The sequence below is a fragment of the Juglans microcarpa x Juglans regia genome, chromosome 1S, assembly GCF_004785595.1.
Source record: "Juglans microcarpa x Juglans regia isolate MS1-56 chromosome 1S, Jm3101_v1.0, whole genome shotgun sequence".
Taxonomy (NCBI): domain Eukaryota; kingdom Viridiplantae; phylum Streptophyta; class Magnoliopsida; order Fagales; family Juglandaceae; genus Juglans; species Juglans microcarpa x Juglans regia.
The window spans coordinates 29,012,548-29,030,982 of NC_054595.1; the positions used below are offsets into that span (position 1 = coordinate 29,012,548).

General features: G+C 36.8%; 2 protein-coding genes and 1 pseudogene across 5 annotated transcripts; 2 read left to right on the forward strand and 1 right to left on the reverse strand.

Moving 5' to 3' along the window:
* The first annotated feature begins 2,405 nt into the window (after positions 1 to 2,405).
* On the forward strand, positions 2,406 to 4,679 carry LOC121246415 (protein phosphatase 2C 37-like). The gene is made up of 4 exons (XM_041144566.1): positions 2,406 to 3,126; positions 3,206 to 3,517; positions 3,841 to 3,946; positions 4,061 to 4,679. The coding sequence occupies exons 1-4, from the start codon at positions 2,647 to 2,649 to the stop codon at positions 4,408 to 4,410; spliced, it is 1,248 nt and encodes a 415-aa protein (XP_041000500.1). The 5' UTR covers positions 2,406 to 2,646; the 3' UTR covers positions 4,411 to 4,679.
* Positions 4,680 to 8,656: 3,977 nt separating this feature from the next.
* On the reverse strand, positions 8,657 to 9,973 carry LOC121246439 (annotated as a pseudogene).
* A 2,304-nt stretch (positions 9,974 to 12,277) lies between these two features.
* LOC121246414 (protein HESO1-like) lies at positions 12,278 to 18,407 on the forward strand. 4 transcript variants are annotated; one of them, XR_005937107.1, is made up of 11 exons: positions 12,278 to 12,513; positions 12,633 to 12,711; positions 12,885 to 12,894; positions 12,988 to 13,231; positions 14,824 to 14,988; positions 15,938 to 16,116; positions 16,197 to 16,292; positions 16,633 to 16,702; positions 17,054 to 17,184; positions 17,320 to 17,613; positions 17,721 to 17,758. XR_005937107.1 is itself a non-coding variant. In XM_041144564.1 (11 exons), the coding sequence occupies exons 4-11, from the start codon at positions 13,093 to 13,095 to the stop codon at positions 18,108 to 18,110; spliced, it is 1,281 nt and encodes a 426-aa protein (XP_041000498.1). In that variant the 5' UTR covers positions 12,278 to 12,513; positions 12,633 to 12,711; positions 12,885 to 12,894; positions 12,988 to 13,092; the 3' UTR covers positions 18,111 to 18,407. The 4 variants fall into 4 exon arrangements, 2 of the variants coding, with proteins under 2 accessions (XP_041000498.1, XP_041000499.1); XR_005937109.1 differs by lacking the exon at positions 17,721 to 17,758 and having other exon boundaries at positions 17,320 to 17,399; positions 17,503 to 17,613; XM_041144564.1 differs by having other exon boundaries at positions 17,503 to 17,613; positions 17,721 to 18,407.
* Positions 18,408 to 18,435: the final 28 nt, after the last annotated feature.

Consider the following 18,435-nt stretch of genomic DNA (forward strand, 5'->3'; position numbering starts at 1 on the left):
TGAAGCTCAACCGGTGAGTTCATTCGAGGTGAGCTCAAGAGTGGGATTCAGCGAAGCTCAACCCGTGGATTTGTTTGAGTCTCGTGCGATAGTTAGCTCGAGCGAGACATAAACTCTAGTGTTCATTTGAGCTGCTTTCGATACACCACTTGAGCCAATGTTAATTGGTTGTTTGCTCGAGTCGCACTCAACACATAGCTCTAACGAATGACCCAATTTTTTTCAGATTAGGGTTTCCAATACCGTTTCTATTTATGTCATATTTTGACTTTATTGTGTACGATTTTCAGTAGTTTTCTGTGAGAATAAAATAGTCAAAGTGTGAGCGCCTATTGTGAGAGAAAAAATTCTAGAGAGTGTGAGTTGAGATTAAGTGATTATAATCTTCTCTGTTAGTAAAATGTCTGCAAATTTATAGACGTGGACACATTGTCGAACCATGTAAATTGTGTGTGTCGTGTGTTTTGATCATTATTTTAATTTATTTGTCATTGTTAGTGTGTGTTTTTACAACATCTTGCAAATAGGTCTTCATGTTTGATTGCATTAGCAGATGTTGGTCAGCTTGTCATTGCCATTGTACGTGGAACTCACTTAGTAATGGTGGTGGCGCCCATTTCCATATACGTATGCGAAAGTGATCGTGGGACGCGCAGTTTTGGGAGCATTTATACAAATATAATGAATATTTCTGCAATTAAGAGATGACAGTAAATGGCTTTAAAAGCTTGTTCGAACCAAACTTCTTCAATGAACACTCCAATAAGCTTTGCCAACATGTTACTATCATGGAATGCATGGCAAAATTTAATTTGAGCACTAATTTGACAAATTCCACCGTTATCAACTTAAACAAGTAATTATGTAAATCTACATTACATTCAAGTTATGTTACTTTGCGTTTACGACGAGATATGATCTCCGTTAGATATCATTGGAACTTGATTAAACATTATGCAAAAATGGAGTATCAGGAGTGAATTATAATACATGCAAGAGGGAGTTGGTTTCAATTTCTCAAACATGTGGGGGTGGAGTTTGCATTTTACGGTTTTTTTCTAATTTACAGTAATGAAAAATACAATTTTTTTTGTGCATTTCTTTAAAATAAAATTAATAATATGAGTTTTAAATTTAACCACATTTAAAAAAATATACGAAAGTTATCAATTTTAAAATTGTAAATGAGTAATAAGATACACAACACATTTCATAATTATATTTTAAGTTCGGAATATTTTTATAAAATAATATTATTTTTTAAAATTATTTGATAAAAATATCTCTTATTTAAAATATAATTAAATATAAATACAGTAAAAAAATTGCAAAAAACTTATTTTTTTAAAATATCGTCTCTATTTTTTTATGCATATGCATGTAATGGATTGACAAAATTTTTAAATATTATATAACAAAAATTCTACTCATCATCTTTACATTATATATTATACATATTTTTTAATTAAATATGTAATATATAGATAATTAATAGAAAAATTAAATTAAATAAAAAAATTTAAAAAAATATACAATATGTGATGAATATAACTGATTTAGTTATACAAAATTTAAATATTTCATTTCATTTTATATAATTATTATAATTATTTTAAATTTTTATTTAAAATATAATAAATAATTATTTTTAAAAAAATTTAAAATAAAATATTAAAAATTTATATTATAGCTCATTGTGCAAATTTCGACAAAGTGGGGGTGGCGAATAGCGCGAAGGAGGATGGGTTTCAGCTTCAGCTCCACGTCAGCAACCACTGCGTGTCCACTAAACAAGGTTCACCTTCTGATATTCCGTAAGCGTCAATCGACTCTGACATGTGGCCCCACACGTGTCCCAACCTCCCTTGTTACGTAGCCCCCTTTCATTTCTCGACAGGAGCAATCAAAATAAAGTGAGGACCCCACTGCTTTTTCTACATTCTCCAAACCGTCGAAGATGCGGGTGTTTCTGTACTCGCGGTTTAAGGGGGGAATCCCAACACGAATCTCGCTTCCACGATCACGCCACGTTGTAATGTCCTCTGGGGCAATTGTTTTTCTTCAGGATGAAAAATGTTTCGCGTGTGGGACTCTGGAAGGCAGAGAAAGATTAGGCGGTATGTTGAGGACCACAATCCACATGCGTGTCCGAAAATAAGGGTGGGTTCGACCTTGCCTGTTGGAATTAGATTGGGCCACGTGTCGAATCTACGAAAAGGTTATGCACGTGGTGATTTTTGGAAGGACAGGCGGAGATGGACGGTGGAGATGATATCTATAGCATCCAGTACTTTGACGTAATACCAGCTATACGTGTCCGATCCCTGCCCATGACGGTGGGGGGCAGCTGCCCCTGACTAGTGTGGCCCCCAGGTGGTATTGTGGCTCTTCAGCTAAAGGCTCAGGCGGAAGCCATTTTTAATCGTTCCTCAGAGCGTGTTCAAAATCCTTCTGTCTTCTTTTGTCCCTCGCTAGCTTTTGTTTACAGAGGCCATAATTGCTACACTTCACTTTTTCTTCTTCTTATATAAATATTTTTAATTTCAATTGCGCGGCTTAAATTGAGCGGAACAACGAGAAGAGTGAGATTTACTACTTGAGAATTGTGCGACTGCGTCAATTGATTAATAGCTTCACAGAATTTTAATGGCTGGGATTTGCTGCGGAGTTGTTGGAGAGGTAGAGGCATCGTCTGCAATTGAGCCGAGCTCACGTGCTTCTAGGCGCCGGAGACTGGAGCTCCTGCCGCTAAAATTAATCGCCGATGTGGCCGTACCACCGGCTCTGGAGAATGGTCGGAAACGCCAGAAGATCGATCCATGTCCTCCGTCTTCACCACCGCGCGATTTCGAAAACGCAGTCAAAACTTGCGTGTCCAACCAAGTGGAAGCCAATGAGGAAAACGAAGAATCGAAGCCGAAAAATGAAGCGGCGAGTTCAGGTGAAAGTTCCTCGCCCGCGGAGGAAGTGCAGGATTACTTGAAGTTCGGCGTGACCTCTGTTTGTGGAAGGAGAAGAGACATGGAGGACGCCGTTTCGGTTCACCCTTTGTTTTGTCCCGAAAAGAGTCAGAGTTCAAACGGATTTCATTTCTTCGGTGTGTTTGATGGGCATGGTTGCTCTCATGTAAATGCTCGCATCTCTTGTCCTTTCTTTCACTGAATTGTTAATTGTTGGATCTAAAAAATTCCATTTTTTTCTCTAGGTTGCGGCCAAGTGTAGGGATCGGTTGCATGATATAATGAAGGAAGAGGTGGAAGGCGAAGGAGAAGCTGTGGAATGGAAGGGCACGATGGAGAGGAGCTTTAATCGGATGGACAAGGAGGTGCAGGATTTGAGTGGCTCTGGGAGTAGCAGCTGTAGGTGTGACCTCCAGACTCCGCAGTGCGACGCCGTTGGATCTACTGCCGTTGTAGCTGTAGTGACGCCGGAGAAGATCATAGTCTCCAACTGCGGTGATTCTCGGGCCGTACTTTGTCGAAACGGCGCCGTGATCCCGCTCTCGTCCGATCATAAGGTGAGAAAATCTCACCAAAAACAAGTGGAAAAAGTATCTAATTTGAGATCACTGAAAATGTTTTCTCATGCCTGTGTTCGAGAGAAATCTCCGGTATGGCAAAACGGAAACAGTTTTGTTGTAAGCGCTTTCGACGCGTCCTTTCACATGCGAATCACTTGGGTCGAAAGTGTGAAAGTGTAGGCCCCCCACTAGTAAGGCTTGAGACGTGGGTCTCACTCGCCCTTTCTAGGTTCGCTTTACTAGTAATCTGTTGTGTGCGCTTGTTAATCACGCTCCGGGTTTATCCCTCGTAATATTTGCCTACTATGTTTACCCTGCAGCCTGACCGACCCGATGAATTGCTTCGGATCGAAGCCGCAGGAGGCCGCGTAATTTATTGGGACGGCCCTAGAGTTCTTGGAGTTCTGGCCATGTCCAGGGCAATAGGTATGCGGGCCGGACAAAGACTCTTTTAGCTTTCGTATTTAATTTGTGTAACATTTTTGTTAATCTGGTGCATAATAGCTGCCTGACTGAGCTTTCTCACCTTAATTCTCTCAGGTGACGATTATCTGAAACCGTACGTGATTTCGGAACCGGAGGTAACGATAACGGATCGGAGGGAGGACGACGATTGTCTTATCCTAGCGAGCGATGGTCTTTGGGATGTGGTCTCCAACCAGACCGCATGTGGAGTAGCGCGAATGTGCTTGCGCGCACAAAAGCCCCCAACACCGCCCGGATCGCCGGGCAGTGAGGAGGCGGTTGGCGTCGCCTCGAGCAGCCAGGACAAGGCCTGCTCCGACGCGTCCATTTTGTTGACCAAATTGGCCTTAGCTAGGAATAGTACGGACAACGTGAGCGTTGTCGTGGTGGATTTGAAAAGAAATCACTCCACCAATTGTCAATAAGAACAGGAAATTAATCTCTGTCCAAATGGGACTTTAAAAAAAAAAAAAATACAATCGAACATCCTATTTCTAATTGTAATTTGCAAGGTACTATTTTTCTTTATTTTTCCCCTTTAATAGAATGTGGGGAGACATTTAAGGGCTGCAGAAAGTGCAGAGATAATTGTAGATGGGAAAACTAATGGGGCTTTGAATGGTAAGTGAGATGATGCAACAAATGAAGACATCATAGCAGAAAGGCCTTGCCAAATATCAACTATCATTCCTTTACTGAGTTCACTTTCTTCTTTTTGTCTCTCTCTTCATTCAAGCTAGTGCTAATTTTGCCTCAAGCTATGTATATAAAGTTCTGTTATATAGTCATTTTTACGTATGTGATTGGTTAAAATATTTATTTTCTATTAAAAAAATGATGCAATCATTCAGTGCTAAAGTATATACAAAAATCTGTACATAAAGTTATATATATATATATATATATATATATATATATCCTTTGGCAAGTCAGGATATATGAGTTGTGAGATATTTGTGGGTGTATCAAATATCGATAAAAAATTTTGGTTGAATTGAAAAAAGTATACACCCCCGAAATCCATGGGGCATGAGGCCTTGAATCAAAGTAGAGATGCGATTGCATCCACTTGTGTGAAAATTTTCGATGGACAAAAGAGGCCGACTGTATCTGGGCTTTGGGACCTCGTTATCGTAGATAGAAGGATGAGAGAATTGCTAGGGAGCCCTCCTGTCTGACGTGGAAGGCCAACTGGGGTTTCCTCCCCACCTTTTTTTATTTTTTTTTACTTTTTTACACTAGGTAAAATATACGAAAAAAAATATTATATGTTCATGTCAATAATATAACGGTTTAAATTCATTTTTTTTCTTTTCATGTATTTTCTATGATTTTAGCATTATTATTTTAATAAAGTAACATTATCATGTTAACTATTTAAAAAATGAAAAGAAGAAAATCTATTTGTACGTCAGATTATAAAGTTATTTTTATTAAAGTTATTTTTATTATAAAATAAATCTATCAATTTGTGAATTTATTTTGTATAATCTCTTTATGTAACGGTTTTAGATGATAAAATAATAATTTTTCTTCTTTTCATTTTACAAACAATTATGATAATGTTAATTTATTAAACTAATAATGTTAAAGTCACAGGAAATACATGAAAATAAAAAAGTAGACTTAAATAGTTATATTATTTACATGAAGAGGGGGGCTACTATGCCGCCCACTCTTACCGCTAGGCGGCACGCCCAGTGGTTATATTTTGTTTTTTTTTATATATTTTTTTAATACATTTAAATATTTTTAAAAAATAAAAAAAATACATTAATATATTTAAAATCACTTCTTTAATCATAAAGTAAAAAAAAATAATCAATAATCAAATTGAACAGTCATAATAGATCAGTATAGTAGACTTTCTTTTTACATAAATAGGTAACATTTTTTTTCGTATATTTCACCCAACGGCAAGAAATGAGAAGACCAAAAAAAAAAAAAAAAAAAAAAAAAATAGAGGTGGGGTGGGGGGAAGGTCAGTTGGCTTTCCCTCGCCAGACGGGAGAAAAAAATGGGAGCGGGCTCCCTAGCATTTCTCGATGGATAAAGGCTAAGCTCCCTTTCATAATTCACCCCATAAAACGGATAGATATTGGTAGATTTTTGGGCTCCACCATTTTAGTTGAACCAGCTTTTTCGTGGGGGGTCACCCAACTCATATCATCAGCGGAAGACATGTGGCATTTGGTCACGGTTGTGTTATCGTTGTCAATTAGCTGGACTATATTTTATTAGATTTCATGTTGACGGATCTTTTTTTCCCTTTTATTTGTTGGGAAAATGTCGAGACACATCATTTGGTTTCGGTCAACCAAACACTGGTTAATTGGGCCATCTTAGTTGGTTTTTTATTAAAAAAATATGATATTGGTAGTTGATAGTTGATGCAAAATTTGTCACTAAATTAAATGAAAAGAGAGTATACTACACCAATATAAATAATGCTGTCCTGAATTCCTAATAGCTTATAAATAAATAAACTGATGGCGTCCCGGTCCCATGGAATGGCTTGTAGGATTATTGGGTCGGGCCCATGCCCAAAATTGTACTCAACAGAGTTCTTATCCTTAATTCTATTCATCAACCTTAAGTCTAGTTTAGTTATGCAATTCATATTAAATGAAATGAAATATTTTATTAAAAATTAAAATAAAATATTATTAAAATATAATTTTTTATTTTATAATTTAAAAAAGTTAAATTTTTTATTATATTTTATGCAAAAATTTAGAAAAATTATAATGATTATATAAGATGAGATGAGATGAGTTGAGACAGTTTGATTTTATATAACCAAATCAGCCCTTATTTATTAAGAATCGGGACAAAATTATTCCTATGCTTACAAAAATACCAATCTTATAAAAAGTAAATATATATATATATATATATATATATATATATATGCTGACGTGATTTAATATATAAAATCATACGCTATTGTGAGTTATATTGAGCTGCAAGTATTCATTGTACGGGGAATAAGCGTTTTGGCAAACCAAATTCCATAGCATAAATTCTAAGCTCTAGCCATGGTCATTTCAAAAGGTGCACACCAGCACACCACACGCTTTGGCTAAATTCCTTCCATTGGCGTTTCCAACTTAGAAATTCGGATGTGATTAAAAGAGGTCTAGTCTGTATGTCCTCCTCCACGTCCCGATACGTGATTATCGGATTTAAAATGTCTTCCACGCCAATTTATAAGTCATGCTAATAAATAAAAACTCATGTAGAATCTTTTCTCCCTAACCAATCCACGCATATGGTATATGTCTGCTGAGTAATTCTATATATAATTATGAAGTGCGTAAATGTTGTGTAATCGTAAATTATATTATTAAAAAAATAATTTTTTTTTGTAAATCTCATATTTTATTTACTTTTTTCAAAACGATTACATGACAATTGTACAATACACGATTACAAATATCTTTTTTTATATTTGCTAAATGGACCCAATTAAGCCTATTGTCTTTTTGTAAATTTGAATATCTAAACAATAAATAGCATTTGTTTAGATCAATGGTTTTTAAATCTTATGGCTGTAGAGCCAACGTCGCAACCAAAAAAAAAAAAAAAAAAAATAACACAAAACTAACTATAAATACAATTGAGAAGTGTTACAATTCACCTAAAAGTAAATCTACAAATTAACATAACTTCATATAATACGTTAGATTTACTTTATAACAAAAATATATTTACAATTTAACGTATTACATCGAGTTACATTAATTTATGAGTTTACTGTTATGTAATCTCTTAGTAATTAAAACACGTCTCAATAAATTTATGTATTTTTCTCATTTAAAACAAATAAAACCTAGAATTCATAATTTTCATCAATACTATGATCCATTGCAATAAGAAGGTAACTGAGATTTTCATATGCATCTGCATTACTTCTTTTAATTATAAAATAATAAGTTCATTGTATTTTTTTATGGAAACAAACTTCATTTCATTCAATGAATCGTAATTACAACTGTGACTTATTAATATAAAAAAAAATTTAGACTATAAATTAAACTACGTATCTACTTTAAGGCATTCTCACACACAAATTATTTTGTGATAAATATTGTCTTAATTTTTAAAAATTTTAATCTAATAAAGAAAATATTCTATAAAAATAAAACTAAATAGCCCTCCAACCTCCCAGGGAGGAAGGCTACGGGACAAAATAAGTTCCTTGTATGAAAATTATAATATCTAAACAAACAATATTTTTATAAAATGATATAATTTTGTAGGATGGCTGCGTAGAAGAAGCAACTATTCTTGCATTAACCATCTGCACCAAAACAAAGAGAATTTTCATGACCAAATCAAAAATCACGATTTTTTCTGACAATGACTAATTGAAAACCCATCAAAATCAAAGTCATTGCTGGCTGCTCGCAGACGAAAATACGCTTCTTCCTAGAAAAAAAAAAAAAAAAGAAATGGAAAAAAAAAAGTAATAAAGACCAAAAAAAAAAAGACGAAGGAAAGTCTGAAGCACACTTGATAATAATAAATATTTAGATGACTAAAAAATATAAAAAAAATAAAAATAAGAAAAAGTAGTCACATTCGAGATTGACCTAACTTTTAAAAAATAGAGAGAAAAGAGATAAGGAAATATTTTCATTAAGGATTATGGATACATAAACCCTAGAGTCCTTGACTCTTATATAAAGAAGATGATCCCTACATGGACTCAGGCTAACACAACTAAAAGCATACAATAGAATAAAACTAAGGCTCAAGGCCCACTAGCTATCTTAAGGCCCAAATACATGTTAAATGTGAAATTGTAAATGACATTAAACGGGCCCAGGGCCCATAGCCTAAGTATTTCGATTGTGGACTGTGACAAATCATCCCCCATAGAAGCACCTTGTCCACAAGGTGCGGTAGCCTTGCCCACACTTGTCCCACCACCCGGGTCAAAAACAAGAATTTTCTTTATACTTCCTATGACTCCCGCTTGTCTCAGCTTCTTTCTTTTCTCTAAGAGCCTCTTCTCTTCGGTAGTAATTTTTCTACACTTTTGAACAACCACTTTCTGGAGATCTTCTAAATGCATATCAAGCTCATACAGCTCATTACTCAAATCTCTCGCCATTTTGGCATGAGCAACCTCCTGAGCAAGCTGCATATTAAACTGTGCCTCTGCTTCCTCCTATTCTCGTCTTTTTTCCTCTTCAGTAACTTTAGGAAGGAGTTACAGCCACTTCTCAAAAGTTTTCAGCAAAGTTTTGGCCATAACATGAACATCACTTCTCTCATCATTATATTTCATGGCATTTTTGAAAACCAACCTCACATCAGCACATATTTCCCGAACGTTCTTATATTCGGTACCATCCTTAGCCTCCATTTGATTTTTAATTGTACTAAAATCTATGGGCTTGTTAATTACCTCATGGTAGTCATGCAGCTTAAGACCTTCTACATCTACAGGTTCCATAAAAGGCCATGCCCACTTGTGTTGCATAATCTGGTGCAATATTGTGCCAAATTGGCGCATGAGCTCTTGCATTCTCTTTGCAGCAGCTACTTCTCGATGTGATGCATCTTGCTGTTGCTTCTTGATGCTTGGAATATGTTTCTCCTTATCTTCGGTACTCAACTCAAATGTCTGATTCCAAACAGGATTGAGGTTGTTCTCAACAACCTTTGTTTTGACCTCTTTCAATTCCATTTTGATAATTTGGTCATGTATGCATGTTCCACTTTGCAAAGCCTTTTCAGGCATATCATCAAACAACGGAGGGACAAAAAGTTTCTTACCCTCATCTTCATCTTCTCTGCCACACTCCACTGTAGCCTTATCCTTGCTATTCAGAAGAATTAGAGGAGCAACAGACTTCCTCGAATCCTTAGCAGGGTCTATCATTGCCATTAGCAATATGTTTTCTGGTTTCAAATCAGTGTATATGATAGAAAGTTGTTTGTGCAAGTAATCCAACCCTGCTAAAATATGAAAACAAATATCCTTGTTTAGAGTCAAAAAATTATCCCCCAAGTACTCAAAAACCATACAAACATGCTGCCCATTAGGATCCGAATGCTTGAAATTATCCAAAAGCTTCACTACACATTTTTTATCATCCGGGTCGCCCTCAGCAATCTGTTCCAGGATGGTTACCTCATTCATCGCTGCCTCAGTATAATGTTGTGCACTCTTTTGCACTTTTAGATGCTCTGTCTCCAAACCGAAGTCAAGTACTACAAACCCATCTCCATCGTTCTTAGGTTGTCCACTGCAGTGCCTAAGACTATGCAAAACACTTCCAGCTTCTTCCATATTAATGGGTACGGTTGTCAAAACATCAAGCAGTTGATGGGCAATTTTCTTATCTCCTAAAACTTGCAAACCCATGAATCTTTTACAGTAGAGTTCCAAACCCGAGATTACGTGACTCCTTTGACGAGTAGCTTCAAACTGAACTGCCATGGAAGCCCTATTCTCGTTGGTTATTTTCCCTATTTCTCGGTTTCCACTTTCAAGAAAAGATTCGGTTAACTTCCACTTTTCCTCAAACCTCGATGACTCTTCCATGCACACTTCTTTAACTGCTTTGTCCCTGAGTTGTTCAGAGAGCCTCAAGGCCATTACCACCGCCTGAGCCCCTTCCAACTCATAATTGTTATCCCTGACTTCATTCTCGAGTCAATTAAGCTCAACGTTGACCAGATCTGACCCCTGAAGCATGGTACAGAACTCATTTGCGTTGAGGCTAGACCTCACCAATGCTCTCTGTAATGAGCTCTCCACATTGATACGGTTCGTAGCAGTGGTGGTGGGAAAATGCAGATGCGGCACAAAGCTTCGCCGGCAAGGTGCACTGATCAGTTCGCCCTTTCTGGTTGAGAGAACAGGGAAGAGAGGAATGACGAAGCCTTGAAGGCTGTGAACTACTACCAAACCGTTGTTGAAAAAATAAGGTTGAGTAACCTTCATTCCTTTGATGAAGACCTTGGCAGCGGTGGGGAAGCTACCATTCTCGGGTGTTTTGGAGATGATGGTGAAGCCTCGGCCTGAGCTCCACGTCTCTATCTTGGTACTGAAAGCAAGCTTCCAGAGATAGTCGTTCATGACGAGGCCAGGAGCAATGTGTTCTCGGAGGAAGTCAGGGATAGAGCAAGAGATGGATTGTGATGGAAGAGCAACAATGAAGTCCTTACTCGTCGCCGGCGATCCCTGTGACAGATTCATTATCTGTTTGTCCCTGTACGGTGTCGTCTTCCTCAGCTCCCACCGCCTTAAGAGATCGATGCCACCGTGATCAAACTCCCATATGATGGTTAGGCCTCTTAGGATTAATGACTCTTTGTTGCCAAAGGCGATCGAAAGAAATGAAGAAAATGGACAATAATTTCTAAGAAGAGGGGAAGGACACGAGATTCGGAGGGAATGCTCTGAGAATAGTAGAAATGGTTTCTGATTTTCAACGGGATTTATGGAAACATGAGAAAGAGTAATACTAGCGGGGATGACTACCTCCTTTTCTTCCATTGTTGCTGTATATTTTTCTTCTTCTTACAGACGATAGAGTTGGTTTTACAGATTCGGAGGGAATGCTCTGAGAATAGTAGAAATGGTTTCTGATTTTCAACGGGATTTATGGAAACATGAGAAAGAGTAATACTAGCGGGGATGACTACCTCCTTTTCTTCCATTGTTGCTGTATATTTTTCTTCTTCTTACAGACGATAGAGTTGGTTTTACAGATTTGAGAACTCTTCATTGAAGTTGTTTTGAAAATCTTCAAGGTTGTTATTGATCTTTTAATGTCTACAAAATAACATCCAAACGTTGCAGTGATTTTTTGACTTGCTCTCTGATATTGAGTAAAGATGAAATAATTTTTTCTATTTCCATGAATTGATGAAGCCGATCTAAGGAAAGACTGGCTCTAGATATTATTTGTAACACACCTGATGATAGTAGGTGTTTGAATGACTAGAAAATATAAAAGAAAAGATAAGAAAAATTGGTCACATTCGAGGTTGACCTAGCCTACAAGAAAAAGAGAGAAATGAGATAAGGAAATATTTTCATTAATGATTATGGATACATGAACCCTAGAGCCCTTGGCTCTTACATAAAGAAGATGACTCCTACATAGACCCAGCTAACACAACTAAAAGTATACAATAGAATAAAACTAAGATCCAAGGCTTACTAGCTATCTTAAGGCCCAAATACATGCCAAATGTGAAATTGTAAATGACATTAAACGGGCCAGGGCACATAACCCAGGTATTCCGGTTGTGGACTGTGACAAAGTCCGAGGGTGGAGTAAGGGCGCGCTCGCTCATTTCCAAGCACTCCGTACATCTTCAAAAGGTCACCCAAAAAAAGGCGGAGAAAACAGATAAGTAGAAATCCAATCTGGCGAAGCAAAGCCCCAGCACTGTACTGTAATCTCTAGTGGGTTAGCCTTATGACAGACTATGTGAGACGGTGCCTTGGTTGGATTGGAACCTTAGAAAAATTAGGTGGAAAGGGTTCCATTCTGCTTGTGGTAATGCTTTGTTCATTTCTATTTGTTACTAGTTTGACAGCTATAGATATAATCAAAATCGATTTTTTTGTAAAAAATGTATTGTATTTATTTGTTGTTGGGTTTTTGTTGATGAACAGAAATGAAGGAATTAAGGGTATTTATCCCAAATTCTTGTTGATTTAATTCTCCCATTACTGGTTTTCTTCACAGGACTAAGTAAGCACATCTACTTGTATAATTTGATGCTCAAGATTATGTGTATTGTTATGCGTCATTCATTCTCTCCTTACTTCTATATATAAGTGTATGTTAGGTGGAATGAGCTTTGTTTAGTTACAACATGATATATGATTTACATCTTAACTTTGTGAACAATACTCGAAATTCAGGTTATGGTTGGTGAAGTAAGGGGCTTTGACGCTTTGATTTGATGAACTTCTTCATATTGGAAGAAGGTATTAGCTCTTTGAGGTGGGACACTGGGACTTGATGGCTTCTACCTTCTGTGATGGTTGATTTTATCAGTATTAAAAGCAATTGTTACTCTTGAGTTTTGACACATTCAAATGTGTCTATATTGTTACCTGGAAATTAGAGATGAGTGCCTATAGTGCATTGGAGAATGTCCTTAAGGAAATACTTCAAGCGGTCAAACCCGTGCCAGAGGATTGGGAGAAACGGTCTAGAGTTATTGATGAATTGCGAAGAGTTGTTGAATCTGTGGAAAGTTTGAGAGGTAATTTCTGCTGAGTTTCACGGTTTTTCTTAGAAAAATGTTTCTTATGCTATTTAAAGTTTCTAATTTATGGTTAAAAAATATTTACAATCAGTAAAATATGATTGATTTTCCTTTAAGGATATGAATATAAAAGGTGGCGGGACAAGAAAGATTCCATTATATTCTCAGTGAAATTTCTATCTACATTTAGATCCTGGTGAATGGATAATTTTAAAGAAGGGAAAGTCAAAAACATTTTCATCTTAGGAAATCCTGAAGCTGGTCTACCTTCATACTCTAGAAGAATTACTGGTAAAAACTGGGCCAAGATCAACAGATTGAAAAATCATCCAAACCTCTCATATGCCAACCTTGGCCAATTTTTTTTTTTTTTTTACTTGTAAAAAAAGCATTTAAGGCATGCTACTGGTTGACTTACAACCTGGCTTTGATACCATATGTTACAACCCAGGGAAATTGCTAGCCTAAGTTTACTTAGTAAGTGGCAAATGTAGGGTTTAGCACCTGTGACTACCTTTATATGCCACCCACTTTATATGGACCATTCATATTCCAAATGCTGTCCTAGTAATTGTAGGTCTGAGTCCAATAACATTGACATGGACACATACCTCTTGACTCGTATTTGTTGGATCCTTAGTTGGGTGTTAGAAGATGAAAAGGGAGCTGGCAAGGAAGTTGTGAAGTTGAAGTGGTCAATCGGATGTTATCTTTTTCTTTTCTTTCTTAGAGTGATTATTTTTGTGCAAACACTATTATTACGATGACTTTTTTTTCCTTATTTGGAAAGGTGAACAACTTCTTCTGGTTCTGAGAACTTTTTACACTGGATTGCATATGTGGAATGCCATGTGACGGGACCCTACATTTCTACTCTATAATGAATGAAAGTATTTCTTATCAAATGTAACTTGTGTCGAGTCATCTTGAGGTTCTGTATGATGACATTAGTTTTCTTAAAGGAATTACAGTTCTTATAAATGTTGATCTTGGTTTGGAAGCTTCACTTTCATGTGCATAAACATTGGAACATCTTAAGCTGACTGACATGCTAATTGGAGCCTCAGCCATTCACTATTTTTACAGATACATGATCCCTGCCGCCTGGCATGAAGGAGATCCATCTTCTCCAACTTGATAGGGGTGGCCAGGATGGGGTTATTGTGGTTTAGTCCCCCGTTAAATGAAATATTTCTTCAAAAAGACTGAAAATCTACATAGGTTTCTATCACTAGTAAACCTTTATATCTTCACTGTTTTTTTTACAAGTCACCTATAATATAATATAGATACATCAATTAAGTGAATTTTCATTCATGTTTCTCCTCCGGAACAAAAAGGCTACTCATGTCAGTCTTGACACCAAATCTCAAAAAGTGCTGTATGGTCGAATTCAAAGTCTTCAAGAGCCATTCGAAGTAAAACATCGAGGTCGTTCGAAAAAATAAACATAATGGGATTTCCCCACACTTCATTTGTTTAGTCAATAATCATCACTGTATTTCATCTTATTCCACAAGGGATAATAATTGCCAATTGGTAAAAACACTTATGATTAACAATACAAATTCATGATTTGGCTCAAACAGGTGCAACAGTGGAACCGTTTGGTTCATTTGTGTCTAATCTGTTCACAAGATGGAGTGACTTGGATATTTCTATTGACCTATACAATGGTTCTTCTATTTCATCTGCTGGAAAAAAGCGCAAACAAAATTTACTGGTAGATGTACAAATAGCTTTGAGACAGAAAGGTAATTTACTTGAGCATAAAACCTTTCAGAAGATCCATATTTCTTTTCTGTTTACTCTCTCTCTCTCCCCTCCCCCAAATCATAATTTTTTTTATAGGTAATCAAGATGTTTTATTTATAAGAAGAGAAGGCATAGCCCAAGTACATCCCCCAAATCCTATTTAATTGTTGCACCATTGTAATTGCTTCTCTTTAGTACATGCCTGAAACACATGTCACTCTCGAGTTATTTTATGATAATGGTCAGAAAGTTTATATAAATACTGGAATTTATCATAGAAAAGAATATATGAAGCATTGGATATGAGCTGTAATTAACTTTAACTGCAAAGTGGGGAATGCCAGTCATTGTACCATCTTCACCTGTTGCTATCGAAATTTTAGTAAGTTTTACAATGCATGCAGGTCAGTTGTGAAAGTATAATTTCTTTTAGTTTGCTATCATGCTGTAAAGAAGACAATCATGGCCTTTTTTCCAGGTTGCTGTAAAAAAATGTGTAAGATTCTACAAATGACTTCTATACATGGCAATGAAAATGCATCATTTCATTTTATTGAACCTTGCATCTGTAAAAATAAACCAACTGCATATATAGGATAAGTGCTGGTATGTAGGGACTGAAAATAATTTTCTTCTTTGTTAATAATTTCTGTGATGGAAAAATGGATACAAAAAATCTCTGGATGATGTGAGAATGGCCGCTCTATAATCTCTGCTAATTCAGAATGTAGGGTTCCGTTTGTAAGTTCCATTTATATTGATTCTTCAAACCTCCAGTGATTTTCTTGAATTTTAAATTCTGTAATACTTGGTTATACGGGAAAGCAATAAGGAATAGAAGTCCATGATATCATGCAAGCTCTTATTCATTAAAGGGTTTGATTCTTAATTGGTTTGATTATTCTTCATTACAAGCCGTATCATCTCTTTATGATGGTTGATCTGCAGGTGGATGGCGCAGGTTGCAATTGATCCCTAATGCAAGGGTTCCAATTCTAAAATTTGAGAGCAGCCGCCAGAGCATCTCTTGTGACATGTCAATTGATAACATACAGGGCCAAATGAAGTCCAAACTTTTGTTTTGGATCAGTGCAGTAGATGGGCGCTTTCATGATATGGTTCTACTGGTACATTCTTGTGGCAAAACGATACTTGATGATGTGAGAATTAGTGATAGTATTTGATGTGTTCTTTCTAGCTTTTGTAGGTCAAGGAATGGGCGAAAGCACATGACATAAATAATCCAAAAGTGGGGACTTTCAATTCATACTCCCTCAGTCTGCTTGTAATCTTCCATTTTCAGGTAATCTTTGGTCATTATTTCTGGTACAATTTATAAAAATGATTAAATTAGGAGGACGTTTCCTTTCTGATCCATGAAGTTCACTGATATGGTTGCTTTGGATCTGGTTTGTTGAATGTTTATATTGTTGCATCAGTCTTGTTCTGTTTATTTCATTTAAGTATCTTATCCTGTCGTAGGACACCAGGATATAATCTTCTTCTGGCTTACATATTTTGATATATTTATATCTTCTTGAGTTGGTCTGGTTTCCTGTCTTTGCTTCCATGCCTGTGGAAATTTACTGATTCAGTTCTGATGAGCGATAAGATTTAATTTTCTTTTCACTATTTTTTTCCAGACATGTGTCCCTGCGATTTTACCACCTCTTAAGGATATATACCCGGGAAATATTGCTGATGGCCTTCAAGGTACTTTTGGTCCTCTGTCTTAAGTACAGAAAATCAAAATATGATCCATGTGATAGTTTTTGGCAGTACCAAATGGCACCATCTCATAAGGGAATTAGGTAGAATAAATGAGAACAAATATATGTGATATACTAAAAAAGTGTATTCACAAATTTAGTTGTGCCTACCATATATCTCAATCAGCAATTTGTTTGGCCATGCTCACGTACACTGCATTCTTGTTTTGGCTCAAATTTTGGGCACAATAGCTTGCATAGACTGGGTGAAGCTTTTTCTCATCCTTATTTTTGCCATTACTGAAAGTATTCAGAAGTACCTCAAAATGATCTGTCTTCAACTTGCTTTATACAGGTGAGAGAATTACTGCTGAGAGGCATATTGCAGAAACATGTGCTGCTAACATAACAAGGTTCAGACAAGACAAATTCAGACCAGTTAATCGAAGTTCTTTGTCTGAACTTTTCATTTCTTTCCTTGGAAAGGTAGTCATTTCTTTGACAATGATTTTCTACTTTTATAGATTAGGGAAAATAATTGAAATAGAGATGTGTGAAATGTTAATTAAATTATAAGATATATTTAATTTGTTTATTCAACCATGCGCCCATGGATTATAGCTTCATGGTAAAGATTTTTCAATCAAATGAGGTGGCTGTGATTAGGTGCTGATGAGGTTAAATGTCCTTTCCCATTATAGGTTGGTGATGCTTGCATATCATCTTTCCCATATCATATCTGCCCACGCATGCACTGTAATTACACTCTAATTGTATTGTTCAAGGTCCTTATATGTTTCGCAGTTTTCTGACATAAGTTTGAAGGCCTCAGAGCTAGGAATTTGTCCCTATACGGGACAGTGGGAGCACATAGAGCGCAATATGAGATGGTTGCCCAAAACTTATGCGATACTTGTAACTCTCTCTCTCTCTCTCTCTCTCTCTCTCTCTCTCTCTCTCTACACACACTGCTGCTGCCATTGCTACTGATTTTGCTGTTGGCACTGCTGATGGCTGGTTAGATTGAGGATCCTTTTGAGCAGCCAGCAAATTCTGCGAGGGCCATAAGAATGAGTAAATTGACACGGATATCTGAAGCATTCCGGATGACCCACTGGAGGCTTATTTCAGCTAATCAGAATGAGGGTTCTCTTATTCCTACCCTAGTCCGGCCCGAAGTATCACAATGTATTCCAAAAGCACCTGTTCAGAACCCAACTAACAGCAGGCGCTATCAGTCCCACCCACCTCGTCCAAAGGTGCACAGGAGTAAATACTCCACTTCACAAGCTCAGCATCAATTTCAGAACTCGAGGGTAGAAAGCCGGTCCAACAATACATCCCCGCAAAGATCCATCTTGCAAAATCGCAATCAAGGCCAGCAAATATGGAGGCCTAAATCTCATGGATAGGTGTCGTCAGTTTCTGATTAATCAAACGGATTTTTGCTGCATAATTGTTGTTCATCTTGAAAGATGTAATTAGCGCCAAGCTGTTTTGATGTCGGCCAGGATACAATTGCTGGATGATATACTCAATACCCGAAGCTGCATCCTAAGCTGATAATGCAGGCAATGAGGGTGTAAAATGAAGATGGGGGAATGTCACCATTCTAATTTCTTCACAAAATTGTTTGAAGAGAGATTTACTCTACTTTCTAAAATTCGTAAGATTAATTTGTGCGGAGGATAAACAACACCCCCCCCCCCCCCCCCCCCCCCCCCCCCCCCCCCCCCC